At 47.8% G+C, this 20897-nt stretch overlaps 1 protein-coding gene across 13 annotated transcripts in view; it reads right to left on the bottom strand.

Annotated features, from left to right (window-relative positions):
* LOC123767372 (uncharacterized) overlaps positions 1–20897 on the bottom strand; it is a 648238-nt gene that overhangs the window by 244856 nt on the left and 382485 nt on the right. For all 13 annotated transcript variants that reach the window (XR_011224571.1, XR_011224570.1, XR_011224572.1 and 10 more), the window contains 2 exons: positions 17089–17330; positions 14326–15091 (listed from right to left, as the gene is read on the bottom strand). Coding sequence is in view for 10 of the 13 variants with exons in the window: in XM_069312920.1 (XP_069169021.1) it covers positions 14326–15091; positions 17089–17330 (1008 nt within the window). In the remaining 3 variants the exon portion in view is untranslated. The remainder of the gene's footprint in view (positions 1–14325; positions 15092–17088; positions 17331–20897) is intronic.

The following is a 20897-nucleotide window of genomic DNA, read 5'->3' as shown; positions in this document are numbered from 1 at the left end:
AAGCAACACAGGCCCGACGGGGCCCAGGGACATTCACAAGGTAACGAGCAGTCAGGACCCTGTTCGACCGCCAAAATCCCAGCGCCCGAATATCAGACCAAGACATATTCCCAAAGACGGCAGCAAGAGCCGCGAACTTACGAACGTCATGGGCACGGTGATAGACCGCAGGCTGGCTGGACTTAATAACCCTGCAGACGACCTGGGAGACCCGAACCCGCGAACAGGGAAGAAGGGAAACCAGATCAACCCACAGCGCGTCCCTGACACAGAAGCTATGGCGCGCAAATAACGGAGAAGCGCCGCAACCGGACACAAAACATGATGCACCTCCAGCCTGACCAACCAAGCATCAACCACCCATGGAACCCTCTGGAACGCAGCAGTATCATTCTTCGCCAGAAAAGGAGACGGCTGCAAACGAACAAAACAATCACCACGACCAAAAGAGCAGAAACCCCTGCGCCGGAGGAGAGCATGAAGCTTCCCTACCCGATCCCCAGAGGCCAAAGCCAACAAGAAAAGTGCCTTGGAAAAACAATCCTGGACCGAAGGGGCCACAACAAAACGAGGAGACGAAAGGAAAGCGAGCACTCTGTCCAAAGACCAGGACGGCTCAGGCGACACATGAGCAGGCCGGAGGTGAAACAATGCACGAGACAGCTTGCGAAACGGCGCAGACGTAACATCGATACCGAAAGCAAGCTGAAGCGGCTCCGCCAGCGCCGCACGATACGAAGCGACAGTGTTAGGCATAAGATGACGGTTCTGAAACAACCACGAGAGGAAGGACAAGACCACCCGAACAGACAAGGAACTAACACGACGAAGACGCAAAAAGAAACGGAAGGACCGCCAGGAAACTTCATACTGCCGCCGAGAAGAAGCCCTCAGGTGGGACACCAACAAGGAGGCCACCTGATCACCATAGAGATGATGATAGACTCGAGTCAAAAAAACCATATGCGAAGACTCGAGGAGAAGATCGAACCAGCCACGTGATGTACCGGCCCGATATGCTGAAAGAGGCGGAGCCGTGGGAAAACCCTCAGGTTCGGACACCGAGCAACCAGCGCCTGAAACCAAGGCTGGGACGGCCACCAAGGGGCCAGAAGGACAACTCTCCCCTGGTAAGTCTCTAAGCGAGTCAGGACCTGGAGCAACAGCCGAACCGGGGGAAAGAGGTACAGGAACCCCCACCTCGACCAGTCTAGCCGAAAGGCATCGACCCCGACGGCCTCGCGATCGGGGAAGGGTGCCGCATAAACGGGAAGACGCCGCGACCACGCTGACGCGAAGAGGTCCACCTCGGGGCGCCCGAATGTCTAGCAAAGCCAACGGAAGGACTCGTCGTCGACTGTCAACTCCGTGGAGAGGGGAACGAAGCGAGACAGGGCGTCAGCCAAGACGTTGGACACGCCCCGTACGTGAACCGCCAGGAGAGCCAAACCCCGAGAACTCAGCAGACGAGTCACCCGAAGCGACCAACCCCAAAGAGACAAGGACCGCATCGAACCTCTGCGGTTCAGGCAATGAACCACCGGAGAGCAGTCCGAATGGAGCCGAATCGTCGATCCACGGGCCACCCGAATCCTCCCCAGAGCAAACCACACTGCCGCAAACTCCTGCACCGTGCTGTGAGCTTGACGTAAGGACGGATCCCAACGCCCCTGGCCGGCCTGGTGAGCACTGGTCACAAAACCCCAGCCGAGAGACGACGCATCCGTGTACACATCGAGCGAGGGCTCGGGTAGGCGCCAAGGCACTGAACCCCGAAAAACCCAAAGAGGATGCCGGTGTCGCAGCAACTGACGCAAGGCCCCCAGGGGTCGAACTCTGCGATCGCGAGAGAGGCGGAAGGGGGAACCCCGAAGGAACCAGAACAGCCGTCGAAGCCAAACCCGACCCAGCGGGTAGACCACCATCGCGAAGTTCAGGCTCCCGCACAGCCCCTCGAGCAACCGCCGGGTGACCCGAGGGCCCTCCAGAAACAGACGAAGGCGGGACCGCAGCCACAGGAGAGACTCCGGAGGGAGAGACAAGAAGGCGGTTCGCGAGCCCCAAACGAGACCCAGCCAAGTCCGAACCTGAGAGGGAACCAGATGGGACTTCCTCCAGTTCACCAAGAACCCGAACTCGGCGAGCTGGGAAAGAACCAAATCCCTGGCTAGCAAGCAAGCTGACTGGCTGGGAGCCCAAACCAGCCAGTCGTCGAGGTAGGCCAACACCCGAACACCTAGGGAGACGCAAACGAGCCACCACAACCCGTGTAAGGCGCGTGAACACGCGAGGTGCCAGGTTCAACCCGAACGGGAGACAACAAAAGCGGTAACTCAGACGCCCCACAACAAAACCGAGCCAGTCCCTGAACCGTGGATGAATCGGGACATGCCAATAAGCATCCCGGAGGTCCAGGGACACCATCCAAGCTCCCGGCTCCAAGAGGAGCCGAACCTGAGACAGCGTAGTCATCCAAAAGGAGGGACAATGAACCCAGGGGTTCAGACGGGACAAGTCCAGAATGAACCGCAGGTCCGCGCAGTCCTGTTTCGGAACCGGAAACAGACGGGAAACCCATCTGAGGGACGACGTCGTTTCGACGACGCCCAAGCGTACCCACTCCAAGACGACTCGACAGAGCGCAGGGGAAGAAACCTGCCCTGCCAGCCCCGACCCCCCAAAGGAGGGAGGGGCCACCCAACGCCACCGCAGGCCGCGAGACACGACCCGAAAGGCCCACGAATCGTGGGACCTGGCGCGGGCGAACAGTGCAAGCCGCCCCCCCCCCCCCCCATCGCCCCGTCAAGGGGGCAAACCGCGAAAGGGCCGGCAACCCTTACGAGACCCAGAACCCCGCACAGTGCGAACACCGCGCCGACCAGACAAGGGAGGGTCCGCAGGAGGAGCCAACCCCGAACCTGACACCAGAGGCCAACCATGACGAGGGGAACCCCGGAAAACCAACAAGTCCGACATCGGACAACAAGCCGCCGACGCAGCATGAATAAACTGCGCCACGGCCGACTCCTCAAACAGAAGCGGACATAAAGGTGAAGAAAGCCTAAGAGCCAGAGCCCAAGCAGATTCCACGGAGGAACCCATCACCCCCTGCCTACTCACGAGACGGGAAGCATAAAACAGGGAAACCGCATCCCGCAAAATCAGCGTGAACAGCAACAAGGCAGCCGACGAACGCGCAGCCGAGGACAAGGTGCCGGACCCCGGGACGGACCCAAGCGTCCTCACATCCTCCACAAGCCAATCCGAAGACAGCTCCAGGAGGGAAAAGAACCGCAAGGCCGAAGTCGAAAGGCCCCTGGCACGCAAGTCCTCCGCAACGAGTGCCGCCGAAAGGGAGGGAACCTGCACGTGGAGCTGAATAACGCCCACATCGCGGGGAAGGGTAGGGGCAAACAAGCACTCATTCAGGTACTCAAGCTCGCCCCCCAGGAAAACCTGAAGCACCGTGGAAGCTTCCCGCCACTCCAGCGTGCGGGAACGACAGAAGGAATGTCAGGAATCCAGAACAAACAAGGGGCAGTCTGCTAGCCAGGACGACTCCAGAACCTCATAACGGAGCCAGAAAGGGAACGAAGTCCCAAACCTGAATGCAGACGGATCCATTTCCGAGGCATAATCCGGGTCACGCAGGAGGTAAGCTGCAAAGGCCGCTCGCACCACACCAGGGTGCATGCGATAAGCCGAAAACCTCCGGAAGGACGGAACCAACGTACCCGGGGGAACACGGAACCGAACCCGGGGAGGGGCCGACACCAAATCCAACTCGTACGCAGAGGGGGGAAAAGAAAACCCCACTCCTTGTAACAATAAGCCCCGCTCAGAGGGAAAAAAACCCAGGCAGGGTCCAGTGGGGCCCAAGGCCCCCAAGTCAGCCCCTCCCCAGCCTCGAGGTCCTTCACCACAGGACCCGAGGCCGAGTCCTCTCCCCAAGCCCCGACCCCACAAGACAAGGACGGAGCAGCTGGTAAAGCTGGAGAAAGGGGGGCCCACTGGTCAGACCCAGAAGCTTCGGCCGGGAGACAAGACTCGAATGCCTCTGCCGCCCCCCCGGAAGGGGCACCCCCCGAAGCTGCCCGAGTCTCGAGATCAAGTAACCCCTGCTCCGACCCCGAAACCCTCAGACGCTTCAGGGCCGGAAGCAGGGAGGGGACACCAGAACGAACAGAAGGGGAAGGACGAGGAGGTGCGGACTGAACCAGGATCAAAGCGACCTCCACCCCCAAGTCCGGGTCTCGAAACGCAAACCAGGGCAGCCCCGGGACATCCGGGTGAGCAACCAACCGACCGCGTTGCAACAGACGAAACCTAGACTGCAACGCACGCGCCGCCTGTACCCGAATAGAATCATCAGAGGATAGGGTAAATTGAGTCACAAGCAAGCAGCAACACTCACAGGACTCAGGGTCGAAAGTATCACCGACCCAACAGGCAGCGTGGCAGAGGCAAAAACAATGAGGGTCACCCTGAGACAAGGGGACCGAGCAACCCTCAAACTCACACACAGCGAGTGGGGACTCCGGGGTCACATCCATCGGACTCACGCGCCCCCCTAGGGGATTCCCAGGGTCCCGAGCGTTTACTTTAAGAAGACTCGCGCTCAGGTAGTCCCAGGCAGGGTGCTGCAAACCGGCGTCCAAAACTACCAAGCAAACTTCTATAGCTGAACCCCAGGGACGTGTACACTCACGGGGACCTAGCAGGGGGCGCCACCGAGGAGAACAGTGGACAGGCAAAAACAAACTGAATAAAATGACAGAACCCCCCACCAGGCAAAAACAAAAAGAAAAACAAAACCCCGCAAGAGGACAGCGAACCCCAAGGAACAGAGCCGGCCGCGATGTCGGGAAATACAAGCTGAGCAGCACCCTGCGCCCCTACCAGTGCAAACTGCCTCTTACCTGCCGGTAACAAGGGAGAACAGAACACCCAAGAGCCAAACAGGTGGCCGAAAAACCGAAAGGTAAAACTGACCAGCAGAGGCAGACCCCGAGGAGCCTGTGGAAGGTGGCCCCAAGCCCCAAGGGCAGTACTTACAGGGCACCTAGGGAAGGTAGCCCTAGGCGCATGCAGCCCGAGTACTGATGGTAACTCCTGGCTCTCGCACCCACAAAACCAACACCACACGCAAAGCACAGTGCAGTAGCGACACCGGAGCCAGAGCACACGACCATCGCCTATAGCATCAGCCTCAAGAACTGAGGTGTGGGTAGCCAGCGTGGGGGGTCTGGGGTTCCCCCTTCCCCCTCCCGGGGAGGGGGGAGCTGCGCAGACAGCGGCGCGGCGGTGAGTGACGTCACATTAGTTTGCTTGTTTTCGGTTGGAGAGTTCTATCCACTAGTTCGACTTTTGGTAGCAATTTTAACCAGAATAGGGTTTGTTTTGAGGCGCTTACCTGGGTGCCTGTTCCGGTCGATGGCAGACATAGAATGCTTCCAACCACACGGGGGCTTCTATAGGCCATTGCTCCCCTTGCCTCTCTGAGGGGGCCCGGTTCTGGCCGTGGTCCCCGGTAGGTCTAAGAACTCCATACACATGACTGATGCCAAAGTCTGACATTAGCATATCAGCCTGGGATAGCTCCGGGGAGCAGACGGGGCTCCCCCCAGAAAAGGCTTTTGACAGAGTTCCACTTAAGAGGTTGTTCTGGAAACTGGAACATATTGGAGGGGTGACAGGTAAGCTATTAACATGGATGAAAAATTTCCTAACTGACAGAAAAATGAGGGCCGTAATCAGAGGCAAGGTATCGGATTGGAGGAATGTCATGAGTGGAGTACCACAGGGATCAGTTCTTGCACTGGTAATGTTCATTGTCTACATAAACGATCTACCAGTGGGAATACAGAATTACATGAACATGTTTGCTGATGATGCTAAGATAATAGAGACGATAAGAAACCTAGATGATTGTCATGCCCTTCAAGAAGACCTGGACAAAATAAGTATATGGAGCAACACTTGGCAAATGGAAGTTAATGTGAATATATGCCATGTTATGGAATATGGAATTGGAGAACACAGACCCAACACAACCTATAAATTATGTGAGAAATCTTTAAAGAATTCTGACAAAGAAAGGGATCTAGGGGTGGTTCTAGATAGAAAACTGTCACCTGAGGACCACATTAAGAACATTGTGCGAGGAGCCTATGCTACACATTCTAACCTCAGAATTGCTTTTAAATTCATGGATGGAGAAATACTAAAGAAATTGTTCACGACTTTTATCAGACCAAAGCTGGAATATGCAGTGGTTGTATGGTGGCCATATCTTATGAAGCACATCAACAAACTGGAAAAGGTGCAACGAAATGCCACTAAGTGGCCCCCAGAACTGAAGGACAAGAGCTACGAGGAGAGGTTAGAGGCATTAAATATGCAAAAACTAGAAGATAAAAGAAAAAAAAAAGGTGATATGATCACTGCGTTCAAAATAGTAACAGGAATCGATAAAATTGATAGGGAAGAATTCCCGAGACCCGGAACCTCAAGAACAAGAGGTCAGATTTAAACTAACGAAACAAAGCTGCCGGAGAAATATATGAAAATTCACTTTTGTAAACAGTGGTAGACAGTTGGAACAAGTTAAGTGAGAAGGTAGTGGTGGAGGCCAAAACCGTCAGTAATTTCAAAGCATTATATGACAAAGAGTGCTGGGAAGACGGGACACCACGAGCGTAGCTTTCATCCTGTAACTACACTTAGGTAATTACACACACAGTTCACAGGTGTTCTGTAGGTGCGTCCAGCCAGGTGAGTTGAACACTGACTCTGCACCTTCCCAATGGGCACCAGTTGACCACAAGCTGGCCAACATCATATTACTCCCAAAACCCAGCGCCTTCCTCCACACACTACCCCATAGTATTAGTCTAATGCTTATACCTATCAGTACTTTACAAACACACACACACACTCTACAAAAATTATCTACCAGTTGGAATACATTATTATATGAACATGTTTGCTAATGATGCTAAGATAATAAGAAGGGTAAGAAACTTAGACGAGTATCATGCCCTTCAAGAAGACCTGCACAAAATAAGTATATGGAGCACCACTAGCCAAATGGAATTTAATGAGAATAAATGCCATGTTATGGAATGTGGAATAGGTGAACATAGACCCCACACAACGTATAAATTATGTGAGAAATCCTTTCAGAATTCTGATAAAGAGATCTAGGGGTGGTTCTAGATAGAAAACTATCTCCTGAGGACCACATAAAGAATGTTGTGCGAGGAGCCTATGCCACGCTTTCTAACTTCCGAATTGCTTTTAAATACATGGATGGCGAAATACTAAATAAATTGTTCACAACTTTTGTTAGGCCAAAGCTCGAATATGCAGCGCTTGTGTGGTGCCCATATCTTAAGAAGCACATCAACAAACTGGAAAAGGTGCAAAGACATGCTACTAAGTGACTCCCAGAACTGAAGGGCAAGAGCTATGAGGTGAGGTTAGAGGCATTAAATATGCCAAAACTAGAAGACAGAAGAAAAAGAGGCGATATGATCACTACGTACAAAATAGTAACAGAAATTGATAAAATTGATAGGGAAGATTTCCTGAGACCTGGAACTTCAAGAACAAGAGGTCATAGATCTAAACTAGCTAAGCACAGATGCCAAAGAAATGTAAGAAAATTCACTTTCGCAAACAGAGTGGTAGATGGTTGGAGCAAGTTAGGTGAGAAGATGGTGGAGGCATTATATGACAAAGAGTGCTGGGAAGTTGGGACACCACAAACTTAGCTCTCATCCTGTAACTACACTTAGGTAACTACACTTAGGTAACTACACTTAGGTAACTACACTTGGACTTGGAGTGGAGCATCACATTGAAGAGTCACACTGCTGCAGGCTCCAGGAGAATTCAAATTATCAAAGTGTTGAGAGTATGGTGAGGGCTGCAAGTGGTGTCCCAGAATACATGAAGGTGTAGGGAATTTGAAAAGAAACTAAGAGTTAAGAAATAAGTGTTAGTGAATGAAAAATCTATGGTAGAAAAGTAGATCTTTCAAAACAGCTGAAGGTAAACAAAGATGGCCGCCACCACTGAGGAGGACAGTACCCCATCAAGGGAATGTTTTGCAGGTTTCTCTCAACAAGATGCAATGAAAGGTGGTTTTCTTGGCAGGTTAGTGATTATTGAGGACATGCTAAAGAAATACAAAGAAAAGGTAATTAAATTAGAACAAGAAAATGAAGGTCTCAAGATTGAGTTTTGTAATTTAAAAGGAAGTTTTTTCCAGCAAGGTAAGGAAATTAACAGTTTGACTGATAAGGTAAGGATGCAGGAGGCACACATCAAGGAACTGGAAAAGGATAATGAGGCATGGAAAGAGAAGAGTAGGGAATTTGAAGAAATAAACAAGAAAATAGACTCGTATGGTGAACAACTCCAAGGGAGCCTGAGGGCTAACATGTTGATAGGCAAGGAGATGCAACAAGAAACATCATTGGCAACTCAAATAGAGGAGGCTAATAAAGAACTAGAAAAGTATAAATTAGAAATAAAAGAGACATGCGGAAGTTGTAAAAGAGAAAGAGACGATTAAGAAAGTGTGTTTGGAAGTCAAAACCAGAAATGACAAACAAGAAGCGGATCTTAGGCAAGCAATTAGAAAAGAACTGGTAGCCAACAGTAAACTGGTACAAAACATTGCAGATGACCAAGCAGCAAAAGAGATGAAAATCATAGAAAAAATAGTAGAATTAGAAGAAGGCCTAAATTAAAAGGAGCATGTCAGTGATTTTTAAGAGGATAGGTAAATATGAGAAATACAACAACCACCCCTTAAGGGTGACTTTTAATGGAGTGACGTATATGACAGATGTGCTTTGGAATGCCAGAAAATTGCTATGTGACGAAGATGGCAAACTGTGGTCAATAAGAAAAGATGTCTCAAAGGAGGACAGAGAAAAGCTGAAAATGAACCTCATTGAAGCGAAACGTCTAAATGGAAATAGAAATGAAAAATAAAGATATTCTTTTTCTACAAAGTGTCAGGGACTGGAAAGCTTGTGAAATGGTACATAAAGACAAAGCAACAAAATCATTAAAGGAAGGGGGGTGTAAAGAACAAAGGGAAGGGGAACATGTTCCTGAAAATAGTATACACCAACATAGATGGAGTGAGATAAAAAATATTGGAGTTGAAGGATATAATTATGCTCAAAGTCCCAGATATTGTTGCATTAACAGAGACAAAACATGAAGAAAATATTTTAAATGAGGTCGTATTCCCAAACAGGGAGACGTGACAGGAAAACTAGGAAGAGGGGAGGAGTGGCTGTGCTGGTGAAAGAACACCTGAAGGTAAGAGAATTGATGTTTGAAAACCCTCGAGATATTGACTTAATGGCATTGCAGCTCTGAAATCAAGATGATAAGCTGATAATTTTAAATGCCTACAGCCCACCAGCAAGCAACACATGGACAAAGGAAGAACTGGATGACAAACGAGAGGGCCTCATAATGGTCATGAGAGAGATTATGGTAAGAGCTGACAAAGATAAATCCCGATTGTTGGGACTGGGGGACTTTAAGGCAATAGACTGGGAGGCTTACAAGACAAAAACAGAGGACATTTGGACAGGCAGATTTGTAAATCTCATTTTGTTGACATTCATGTATCAACACGGATGTTGATAACCCAGATGAACAAGCAAGGCCCCTAGGAAGCATGGAAGGACCAAACAAAAATCCACAACCAATCCCCAACATACATCCATAGCATGAAAACCGCAGCAAAATTTCACCTCAAAATATCCAGACAGGAACATGCACTTGCCCCATAACATATACCCCCACTGTACCTCGTAACCTGGTGGAGGTGGGGCCCCAATCTGCACTCAAGCATGGACTGGACATGCATGTGAGTGGGACTGGAGGGGTATAAATAGAAGATGCCTCGTATGGCCCAATAGGCCCACTGCAGTCACCTGTGTTCTGATGTTCAAATATATGTATCCCAAAACACGAACTAGAGCCTGGCCGAAAGAGATGCCAGACCGCATAAACTCACCTACAGAACATAGGCACAAATGTGTCACGACACAACGTAGCCAAGAAGCTTCCAGGAGCACCGCCAGTGGAAGAAGGCAGAGCTGCACAAGGCAGGAGAAGAGTAGGGTAGAGGCGAAGGAGCAGCCCCACACCCATACGCAGAGGAAAACCCAGCATCCTCCCCATAGCAGCAATCCAGAATGCCCCCAGGAGCTATGGGGCACAGACTGGAGAGTTGAGAAGAGCGAGAGGCAAAGCACCCGAGAGAAAAGTGACGCAAAACCCCAGCACATGTGCACGCCACCCATATCAAAACAAACAATCACGGCGCATGCGCAGCAGGGATGCCACATGTGGGTCGCCAGAAGTAGCAAGCTGAAGAAGAAACCACAAAATTGACAAGAAAACTAGACAAAATAATGTTGCTAACGACCGAATCCCATATAAAAGTACACAGGGCAGCTGCCAAACAGTCAGAAAGAGCATGAAGGAGCAAAAAGAAGCATAGCACAGCTTCCCATATGGGCTACAAGGAGCCCAATCTGGCAACCCTGTGCAGCGCAGGATAGTGCACGGAGAGAAGAGACAAAGAAGAAAGAACGAAACAGGACCGAAAACCGAGAAGCTTTGACAAGAACCAACAAGCTCCAGAAAGGATCAGAAGATGACAGACGCTCCAAGAATATGGGCAGACTCAAAACCCTCCCGATGCTTCTAGAACTTAAAGAAGCAAGTGCAAAGCACGAAGGCACATAAAGCAAAGTTGCACCCGAGACCAAAAGTCATGCAGATCCCCGAGAGGAGGGGGAACAAGACTGAAGGTCCATCCCCAGAAGAAGGGTGGAGAACGGACCCACCACAGGACGGACCCAACAGAACCAAGGGACAAGGAATCGATCCTGGGGAAGGGACCTACTCCCAAAAACATGTACGGAGAGGGGAGGGGGAGAAAAACCCCACTCCTCGTAACCGCAAGCCCACCCAGAGGGCAGAAAAACCCAGGCGGGGTCCAAACGTCAGCCCCTCAACAGCCCTGGGAACCCACTAGGAAGGTCCTGGGACCAAGCCATTCCTCCAAAGCCCCAGCCTCACAAGAAAAGCCCGGGCAACCAGACAAGAACTAAAGAGGGGAGCCCACTGGCAGACTCATACAACACAACTGGAGGAACAGGCTCGAATGCCTCCGTCGCTACCCCGGAAGGTGGAATCCCCGAGACCGCCCGAGTCTCAAAACCAGCAAAGCCCCACCCCGAGCCTGAACTCACAAACGGTAAGGATCCGGATGCAGGGAGGAAGGGGGGGGGGGAGGAGACCATAACAGGGAAAAGACAAGGGGGAGCAGAAGGAACAAAACCGAGGCGTCCAACACCCCCAAGCCCCGTCACATCGACCAAAATGGGGCAGCCTCGGGTCTCCTGGTGAGCAAACTACCTAGCGCGTTGCACCACCGAAACAACTTGCAATGCCCGTGCTGCCTGCACCCACATAATCAGCATAGGACTGGGTAATCGAGCCACAAATAAGCAACAAAACTCGCAGGGCTCCAGGCCGAAGGTGCCACCAACCCCACAGGCAACAGACGGAAGCAAAACAGTGAAAGTCACCCTGAGACAAGGGGACAGAGCAACCCTCGAACCCACACAAAGCGAGAGGGGGCTCCAGGGCCACATCCATCAGACCCACGCGCCCCCCTCGGGGTTTCCCAGGGTCCTGAGCGTTTACCTACAGCGACTCATGCCCAGGTAATCCCAGGCAGGGTACTGCTAACTGGCGCCCACAAATACCCAACAACTTTCTAAGAACTGAACCCCGGGGATGCGTACACTCACGGGGACCTAGCAGGGAACCACTGGAAGAAGGAAGATTACTCAGTACACAGGGGGCAAGAACCAAGGCAGATCCCCCCCCCCACCAGGCAGAGAAACAAAAAGAAAAAGAAAACCCTGCAAGAGGACAGGGTAAAAGGGGCGGAACAGAGCCAGCCGCTATAATTGGTGAAAAGAAGCTGCACAGTATCCTGCGCTCTTACCAGTGAAAACTGCCCCCTACCCCAAGGCGAACAAGGGAGACAGAACATCCTAGCACACATGGGGCGGCCAAAAACCAAGCAGTAAATGGCCTAGCAGGGGCAGAACCCATGGAACTTGTGGAAGGTAACCCCAAGCCCCAAGGGCAGTACTTACAGGGCACTTAGGGAAGGAAACCCTAGGCGCATGCAGCCCAAGTACTGGAGAATCACTCCCGGCTCACGCACCACCTAGAAGACAGTCACCACACTCTAGGTACAGTGCTGAAACAACCACCTGAGCCAGAGCACATGACCTCAGCCACTAGCATCAGCCTTAGAACTGATGGGTGGATAGCGGGTGTGAGGGGTCGGCATCTTCCCCCTCCCGAGGAGGTTGGAGATTCGCAGACAGTGGCACGACGACGTGTGATGCCATGATCGTTTGCCCGTTTCTTTTAGGGGAGTTCTATCCACTTGTTCGGCTTTTGGTAGCAATATTTTCACCAGAATAGGGGTTTGTTTTGGGATGCTTACCTTTCTGGGTGCCTGACCCGGTCGATGGCAGACATAGAATGCTTCCAACCACACGGGGGTTTCTACAGGCCATTGCTCCCCTTGCCTCTCTGAGGGGGCCAGGTTCTGGCTCGTGGTCCCCAGTAGGCCCACAGAACTCCATACACATGACTGATGCCAAAGTCTGACATTAGCATATCAGCCTAGTAAGCTCCGGGGAGCCAAAGGGGCTCCCCCCCCCCCCCAGAAAAAAATCTAGATATGAAAGGGGGAAAAAATATATACAAAACTATACAAAACAAACACGAAACATGTGCGAAACCTCATTCGAGTTAAGAAAATGTCATGACCGCAGCTACCTAGACACAGTTGATCGAAGGAGATAATATCTAGGTCAAAAGGACACACAGAAGCAGCAAAAATAGTAGATAAATTTGTGTTGTTAGTGGAAGGTCTTACAACCCAAGATAATGTCTGATTAAAGGAGAATTAGCAGGTATGAAAAAGGGGAAAGATGGACACTTGAGGATCCCCTTAAACAGAGGTAAATAGATGGAAGAAGAACTCAGGAATGTTAGGAAATTACAAAGAAATGAGGAGGGGAAATTATGGTCATCAAAGCAAGATCTTTCAAAGAAAGACAAATAGCAGATGAAACCACCTCGTTGAAGTAAAACGTTTAAAAGAGCAGGAATGAAGAAGAGAGCTATTTTTCTACAAAGTGATAGAGGTAGACAAGCCTGTAAAGTGGTGCAAAAAGACAAATCAACAAAATCACTAGAGAAAGGGGCAGCAACAAAGAAAAAAGGAAGAGGGAACATGCTCATGAAAATTGTATATACTAACATAGATGGAGCAAGATAAAAAATACTGGAGTTAAATGATATAACACAGTTGAAGACGTCATTTATTATACTGTACTAACAGACAAAATCTGAAGATGATATCTTAAATGAGGTCGTATGCTTGAGGAGCTACAGCACTCCATTTGGAGAAGAGAAAGAAAAATAAGGAAAAGTGGAGACATTGCCATGCTGGTTAAAAAACACCTAAAGGTAAATAAATTAATGATTGCCAACCCACGAGAAGTTGACATATTGGCATTGGAGATTTGTAATCAGAATGATAAACTGATGATCATAAATACAGTGTACTTCGGTAACTATACTTGGGTAACTACACACACACCCTTATCATTTTTGGTCTAGATTCTTGAAACACAAATGAGGATATTTTATTTATTAACATTAGAATTATAAGTGAAATTACATTTATAAAATAAGGTAGAGTAGCAACTGTGTGTTGCTGGGTAAAGGACGTGGGATGATAAATGTGAACCAAGCATTAGACCTGCACTTAGAACATTAAGGTCTTAAGTAACATATGAGGTAACAACCACAACTTGTGCCAAGCGAACCTGTGTGTATTTGCATGAGGGGTGTGTAGCAGCAGCAGCAGGCAGGTGCAGGAGAGGAGTCAGTGCCCGCCTGTTTGCCCCTTAAATACCCAGGGTAGGCCTGTGCCCAGAGTGCCCCAAGCACGTCAGACAAGATTGTGGCAGAAAGCACATTGCTCCAATCATTTCCCAAAAAAACCTAGTCACTGCAACACACGTCCATTTCCCAAGAATTTTGCTGAGTACTTTATTTCTATGGTCTGCTTCATTTTAAGCACTCAACTACACTGTCAAATATATTCACCATAATTTCTTCTCATGTGTTCCACACTGTCAAAAGAAAATTAAAATTGAGAGAAAAATGATGGATACATACCTGCACGAACTTCATATGTGGCACTGAAGAAGGCAACCGATGACACCCAGCTGGTTTTGGAAGCAGAGGCAGTGAACGTTGAGAAAGGTGATCGGGACTGTATTGGTGGTGATGGGTAGGTTGGTGAAGTTATGATGCGTCTTAATGATGATGTTCGTGAAGATAACATGTACTTTGATGATGATGGTGAGGACAGCATGTGTCCAGGTGATGACGACGAGAGGTACATTGGTGAAGCTAATATGTGCTCTGGCGATGATGGTGTTGGGGTGGGTGGTGATCCCAGGGGCACAGGAGATGAGGTTTCGTTGTCAGAGTTAAAATCATAAAAAACAGCATTATGGGATATTGTAGAGTGCTGTGTAGTGTGCGACTGAGAGGTACCTGGAGGTACAGATAATGTTTTAGCACTCTGAGCAGGTCTTTTAGTTTCTTCAGAAGAAACTGATAATAAAGATCCCAAGGAATTGCTTACAGAATCAGACAAAAGCCGTTGTGAAGCGACTAAAAAAACACCAAAAGGTGAGGGTGTGCTGGATGTGTGTGAGGCGTTATTTTTAAGAGATGTAGTCTGTGTTGTGGTGGTAGTGGCCGACGACTCAGGCACACCAGAAGACGTTCGAGGGCCAAGGTGAACCTCTCGAATTAAGAGGGTATTGAAAGTAGACCTGATGGATATTTCATTGTGAGAAGAGCGGTCTATTTTACAGATCTTCCATACTGTCCCACTCCGTCCAGCATACCAATCCTCTACCTCAACAAAATCCTGTGGGTGGGAGATGCATTTATTAGTAACATGCTTGGTTTGATGTTGGGTTAAAGGTCTGTATCAACAGTTGTTGGATTGTTTATGCAACCCATCCTCCTGTTTAGATAGTATTTTTTGTAACTATGCGCACCATAGTACAAACATTGACGTATCGAGAAGAAACTACTTTCTAATTAGGATTTAGAAAGTAGAATTTTGTACTAATCACTTTGAGTCTGAAAAAATGAAGCTAAAAAACAAACAAATATTCCCAAGCCTAGAATAGCATACGTGTACTATATTAGACCTCAGATAGCATGTATTAGGCCTAGGATGGTTAGGTGCAGGCGATGAGTCACAATAACATGACTGAAGTATGTTGACACAATCGACTTGAGAATGGTCCAGGATGGACCGTAACGCTATCGTCTCTTCATTTTCTAGTGTGTGGATTGGTCGATGGTTAGGTTAGTTTGTCTTTGCAACATATAGAGAATCTTTTCTGGTCTGTCCAAATTCAATATGTCAGATTTCTACTTTCTAATTGCGTTGAATGCCGGTATACAGTATGTACTATGGTCCTCATCGTCACTACAAGTACTTCCAAAACAGGAGGATGGGCTGATTTATACCACCACAAGGGCTTACTGACCAACCAGCAAGTATATATACTTTAGTAATGAACATAGTTAAGGACAAAAGTAAACTCTTTGTTTAACGTGCACTATTAAATGGGTGTGCATAAATTTCTAGACCTATAATAGGGAATGCCTGTCTGTCTGTCCAAGGTTAAAAGCCAGACACTTGGGGCTAGCCGCGCCCAAATTTGTAGGGAAAATGGTCTGGGGTACAGGAAAGACATAGGCTGGTCGGGGTAGGCCCAAGTTATATTCTGTTGCGTAGTGGTAAGACGCTCGCATGGTGTTTCGCTAGCACTTTATCCTGGGTTCGTATCCTGACCAGGGAGGATTTACTAGGCACAAATCCTTAACTGTAGCCTCTGTTTAACCCAACAGTAAAATGGGTATCTGGTTGTTAAAACGATTTGGCGGGTCGTATTCCGGCGAACATAGGATTAAGGACTTGAAGCGCTACGCGTGCTAGTGGCTGTACAAGATTGTAAGAACTTTTGTGTGTGTAATTACCTAAGTGTAGTTACAGGATGAGAGCTACGCTCATGGTGTTCCGTCTTCCCAGCACTCTTTGTCATATAACGCTTTGAAACTACTGACGGTCTTGGCCTCCACCACCTTCTCACTTAACTTGTTCCAACCGTCTACCACTCTATTTGCGAAGGTGAATTTTCTTATATTTCTTCGGCATCTGTGTTTAGCTAGTTTAAATCTATGACCTCTTGTTCTTGAAGTTCCAGGTCTCAGGAAATCTTCCCTGTCGATTTTATCAATTCCTGTTACTCTTTTGTACACAGTGATCATATCACCTCTTTTTCTTCTGTCTTCTAGTTTTGGCATATTTAATGCCTCTAACCTCTCCTCGTAGCTCTTGCTTTCAGTTCTGGGAGCCACTTAGTAGCATGTCTTTGCACCTTTTCCAGTTTGTTGATATGCTACTTAAGATATGGGCACCACACAACCGCTGCATATTCCAGCTTTGGCCTAACAAAGGTCGTGAACAATTTCTTTAGTATATCACCATCCATGTATTTAAAAGCAATTCTGAAGTTAGAAAGCATAGCATAGGCTCCTTGCACAATATTCTTTGTGGTCCTCAAGTGATAGTTTTTTATCTAGAACCACCCCTAGATCTCTTTCTTTATCAGAATTCTTTAAAGATTTCTTACATAATATATAGGTTGTGTGGGGTCTATGTTCTCCTATTCATTGTATGTAGTGTATCTATGCACACATTGTATGTAGTGTGACGTTTTGTATGACGTTCGTTTCTCATGACGATCACGGCGCCAGAACGGATTAAATTTGTTACTCGAGGTTCCACTGTATTGCCTCGATGAGAAGGTATGTCATTTGGATTAGCATATGTACTTGAGAACGTACCTGCAGACAAGGGCGGGAAGGTGAGGCCAAGGCAGCCACATGATGGAGACGAAGGTGGAGCTGGTGTCCCGGAGGGGCCAGGAGCTGCTGCACAAGGGTCACTCCGGGGGCTGGAGCCAGGGGAAAGTTGAGGGCGTGGATCCTGCCCACACCCACTACAATGCCCTCGTCACCCATGCCTACCACCTTGTTTTTGCTGGAGGATTCCACATGCACCACGGCCTGCTGCTGGAATCTTGTCCCTGTAAAATAGATGTTTTTATAGAATATATATTTATTTTATAAAATAGATCCCTGTTAATGTTTTTCCTGCCCGAAACGCTTTGCGCAATAGTGGCTTTAGGCATTGTATGTACTAGCTCCATCTATAAATCGATCAAATTATGTAAAATCTCTTGTATGTATGTACCTTACCTGAATAAACATTTTATTTTATTTATTTATTTTTATTTTTTTTTTGTTTTAGATTCAGCTACTGATAACAAAATTTTCCAAGCAGCATGAGGTATGGTGAGCCCCATCATACTCGCCTGGCACAGGAGATGTGCACAACACAGGTTACTATAACAAGCTTATACTCTCCTGTAGTAGGCAATGCCTAACATTTAGTAATTGCATTTTAATGTACAGGCAAGTTCTCCCATGACAAAAAATTGAATGCATCAAGAGGGACCTTTACCATATAATGTAGTTTCAAAATTATGTCAAGATTCACTCAATGGCGTGCATTAGCCCTATCACTTTTTTTTTAGTAAATATATATTAAGTTCTAAATTATTTGAACCAAGACAGTTGTTAACCCTTAAATGGCGCATAGCTATATACCATTTGACACCCACAGGCGCACATATATATATATTATTATATATATATATATATATATATATATATATATATATATATATATATATATATATATATATATATATATATATATATATATATATATATATATATATATATATATATAAAAATTCTTCCTAACCTACTAATTTGTGTTCACTGATCACGGGAAAAATAATAAAAAAAATCCTAAGTGGCATATATTGCCGGCTATAGGGCGGGGAATTCTAGCAAAAAACAGGCGCTGACTCAGCGTGCGTCCCAGACGGTCTGTTGCTCGCCAGCTGTCAGGCAGGAGATGCCACAAAGATATAAATACCTAATTATTTCAATGTCTCTGATTGATTTTTCGTAGTTTTTTTGCTGTAATATTATTCAATTGTGTGTAGTGTGATATATTTATATAATAAAATGAGTGAATCATAGCTGTACTCAAAAATATGGTGTGCTCATTGTTGATTCCATTATGTTCATCAAACAGTGAACAAATACTTTGTCGGTTATTACACTATATACACAGGTTATATATAAGTATGTGCATGTTTTGTTCACCATAACAGTACATCTAAGCTTGTATGGTGAGTAAAGGCACAAAGACGTAGGACCTCACAGTCAACTGATGGCTGCCGCCCTCAAGGCCAGACGCACTAATATTTCTCCTACAACAATACTGTTTGTGGTGCTATTACGCTATATACACACATTATATATAAATATCTACCTGTTTTATTCACCATACTTGTACAAGTAAACTGGTATGGTGCCCAAAGACCATCGTGGTCATCAGTAAACAACATGGTAAGTCCTGCAGATGACGCTCCTCCCTCACCAAAATGGCGGCTCCCAACCTACTCCTCTCGCTGTTTATACCCTCTATACACACGTTATATATAAGTATCTACATTTGTGTTCACCATAGCGAACCACTAAGCTGGTATGGTGAGTGCAGTCAATAAAAGGTGGCCACACAGTCAGAAGACATCGCCACCACCCTCCCTCCCAAAGCATTACTCCTCCCTCCATGGTGCACAGCGCTAAATATCACCACAATCCTGCTATTATCAGAACCCTGGTCAGTTTTATCATAGTCAGGGGTCTTCTGTAATAATATCATCACTACATAATAGCATGAACAAGAATATTATGGCATTTTTAGGCGATGCTGTGGTCACAAGCTGAACAGCAGTGCTGTGAGTTCATGCTGCGTGCGTCAGGCTTGGTTGCTCACTCAATACCGAGGCCAATAACACCCGGGAGTTTGCCCCACGATTTTTTTTTAAATGGCTTCTGTTTACAAGAGCCCTGATGAAGGTGTGGTGAACCCCGTGTATCCGCGGGCCGTTTAAATCTTGCGTAGCACTCCAAAGCATCACATGATGCGATGCGCAATTTACTGCAAGTCGGTCAAAGCATCATATGATGCGATGCGCAATTGAAGGGTTAAAACAATAAATCCGAGGTTCCCGTACAATGAATTAGAGCTTGCTAAATTTATTTCCATAGTCATATAGTGTTTTAACCCTACTGAAACAATGACCACACACACACACACACACACACTCAGTAATGACTCAGGATTACACTTAGGTAATTACACACTCATTGTGTAGTGTGGTGACCCTGCCACAAGTAATAACCAGACACACCCACTGTGTGGTGTTGTGACCCTGCCTCAAGTAATAACTAGACACACCCACTGTGTAGTGTGATACTCTGCCTCAGGTAATAGCCAGACACACCCACTGTGTAGTGTGATACTCTGCCTCAGGTAATAACCAGACACACCCACCGTGTGATGTGGTGATCCTACTTAAAGTAATGACCAAACACAAACACACTGTGTAGTGTGATGACTCTGCCTTAAGTAATAACCGGACACACCCACTGTGTGGTGTGGTGACCCTGCTTCAAGTAATGATCGGACACACAAATCAAATCAAATCAAATGTTTATTTAGGTAAGGTACATACATACAAGAGATTTTACAAAGAGCGATGGATTTATAGTTAGGGCTAGTACATACAATGCCTAAAGCCACTATTACGCAAAGCGTTTCGGGCATGAAAAACTTAAATGACTAAAGCTTAATACTAATTGAGCATAAAGAACAAAATGAGTTGAGAACAAATAAAAAAACCAGCGTTGAATGTAATGAAACGCCATTTTCTGGGTGAGCCCCGGAGGCTCCCTGGAGCTTATCGGGCTAATGTGTGTTATGTTAGACCGGGACATTAGCTAAGGAGTTCAGACCTACCAGGGACCAGCGCCAGAACCTGGCCCCTTCAGAGAGGTTTCAGGGAGCAATGGCCCTGGAAAACCCCATATGGTTGGGGGTTTTCCTTATCTGCCATCGACCGGGGTTAGGCACCCAGAAAGGTAGGCGTAACAAAACAAACCCCACATGGTAAGAAACTACAACAAAAACCGAACAGAGAGGTAGAAAACTCCCTACAATCCCAAGGAAACAAGCAAACAAGCAAACATCACACTTTACTGCCGCGCCGATCGTCCGCGCAGCCCTCCCCACCCCGGGAGGGGGAGGGGGGAGCCCCGGACCTACCGCGCCGGCTGCCAAGCTCCAGTTCGGAAGCTAAGCGTCAACCAACGCGAAAAAACCGCCGACCGGTGGGAGGGAGGGTTTCCAGGGAGCCTCCGGGGCTCACCCAGAAAATGGCGTTTCATTACATTCAACGCTGGTTTTCTGTGGGGAGCCCCTACGGCTCCCTGGAGCTTCATACCCAAAGAGAAGGAAAAGAAAAGGGCTAACCCGGGAGGCGGCCGCCACAAACTCTGCAACGCAAAGCCAAGACAACCGGCCGCAAACCTGCGACCCAAGGCAACAAGAACGCCCAAGAACAGACGCACACAAGGATGGGCGGCCAAAAACCTGTGCGACCCACAATTCCCTGCGCCCGAAATGAGCCCGAGACGTCACCAACACAGCAGCAATTGCTGCAAACGTCTGA

The sequence above is a fragment of the Procambarus clarkii genome, chromosome 74 (assembly GCF_040958095.1).
Source record: "Procambarus clarkii isolate CNS0578487 chromosome 74, FALCON_Pclarkii_2.0, whole genome shotgun sequence".
Classification (NCBI taxonomy): domain Eukaryota; kingdom Metazoa; phylum Arthropoda; class Malacostraca; order Decapoda; family Cambaridae; genus Procambarus; species Procambarus clarkii.
This window is presented reverse-complemented; position numbering and strand designations above follow the sequence as displayed.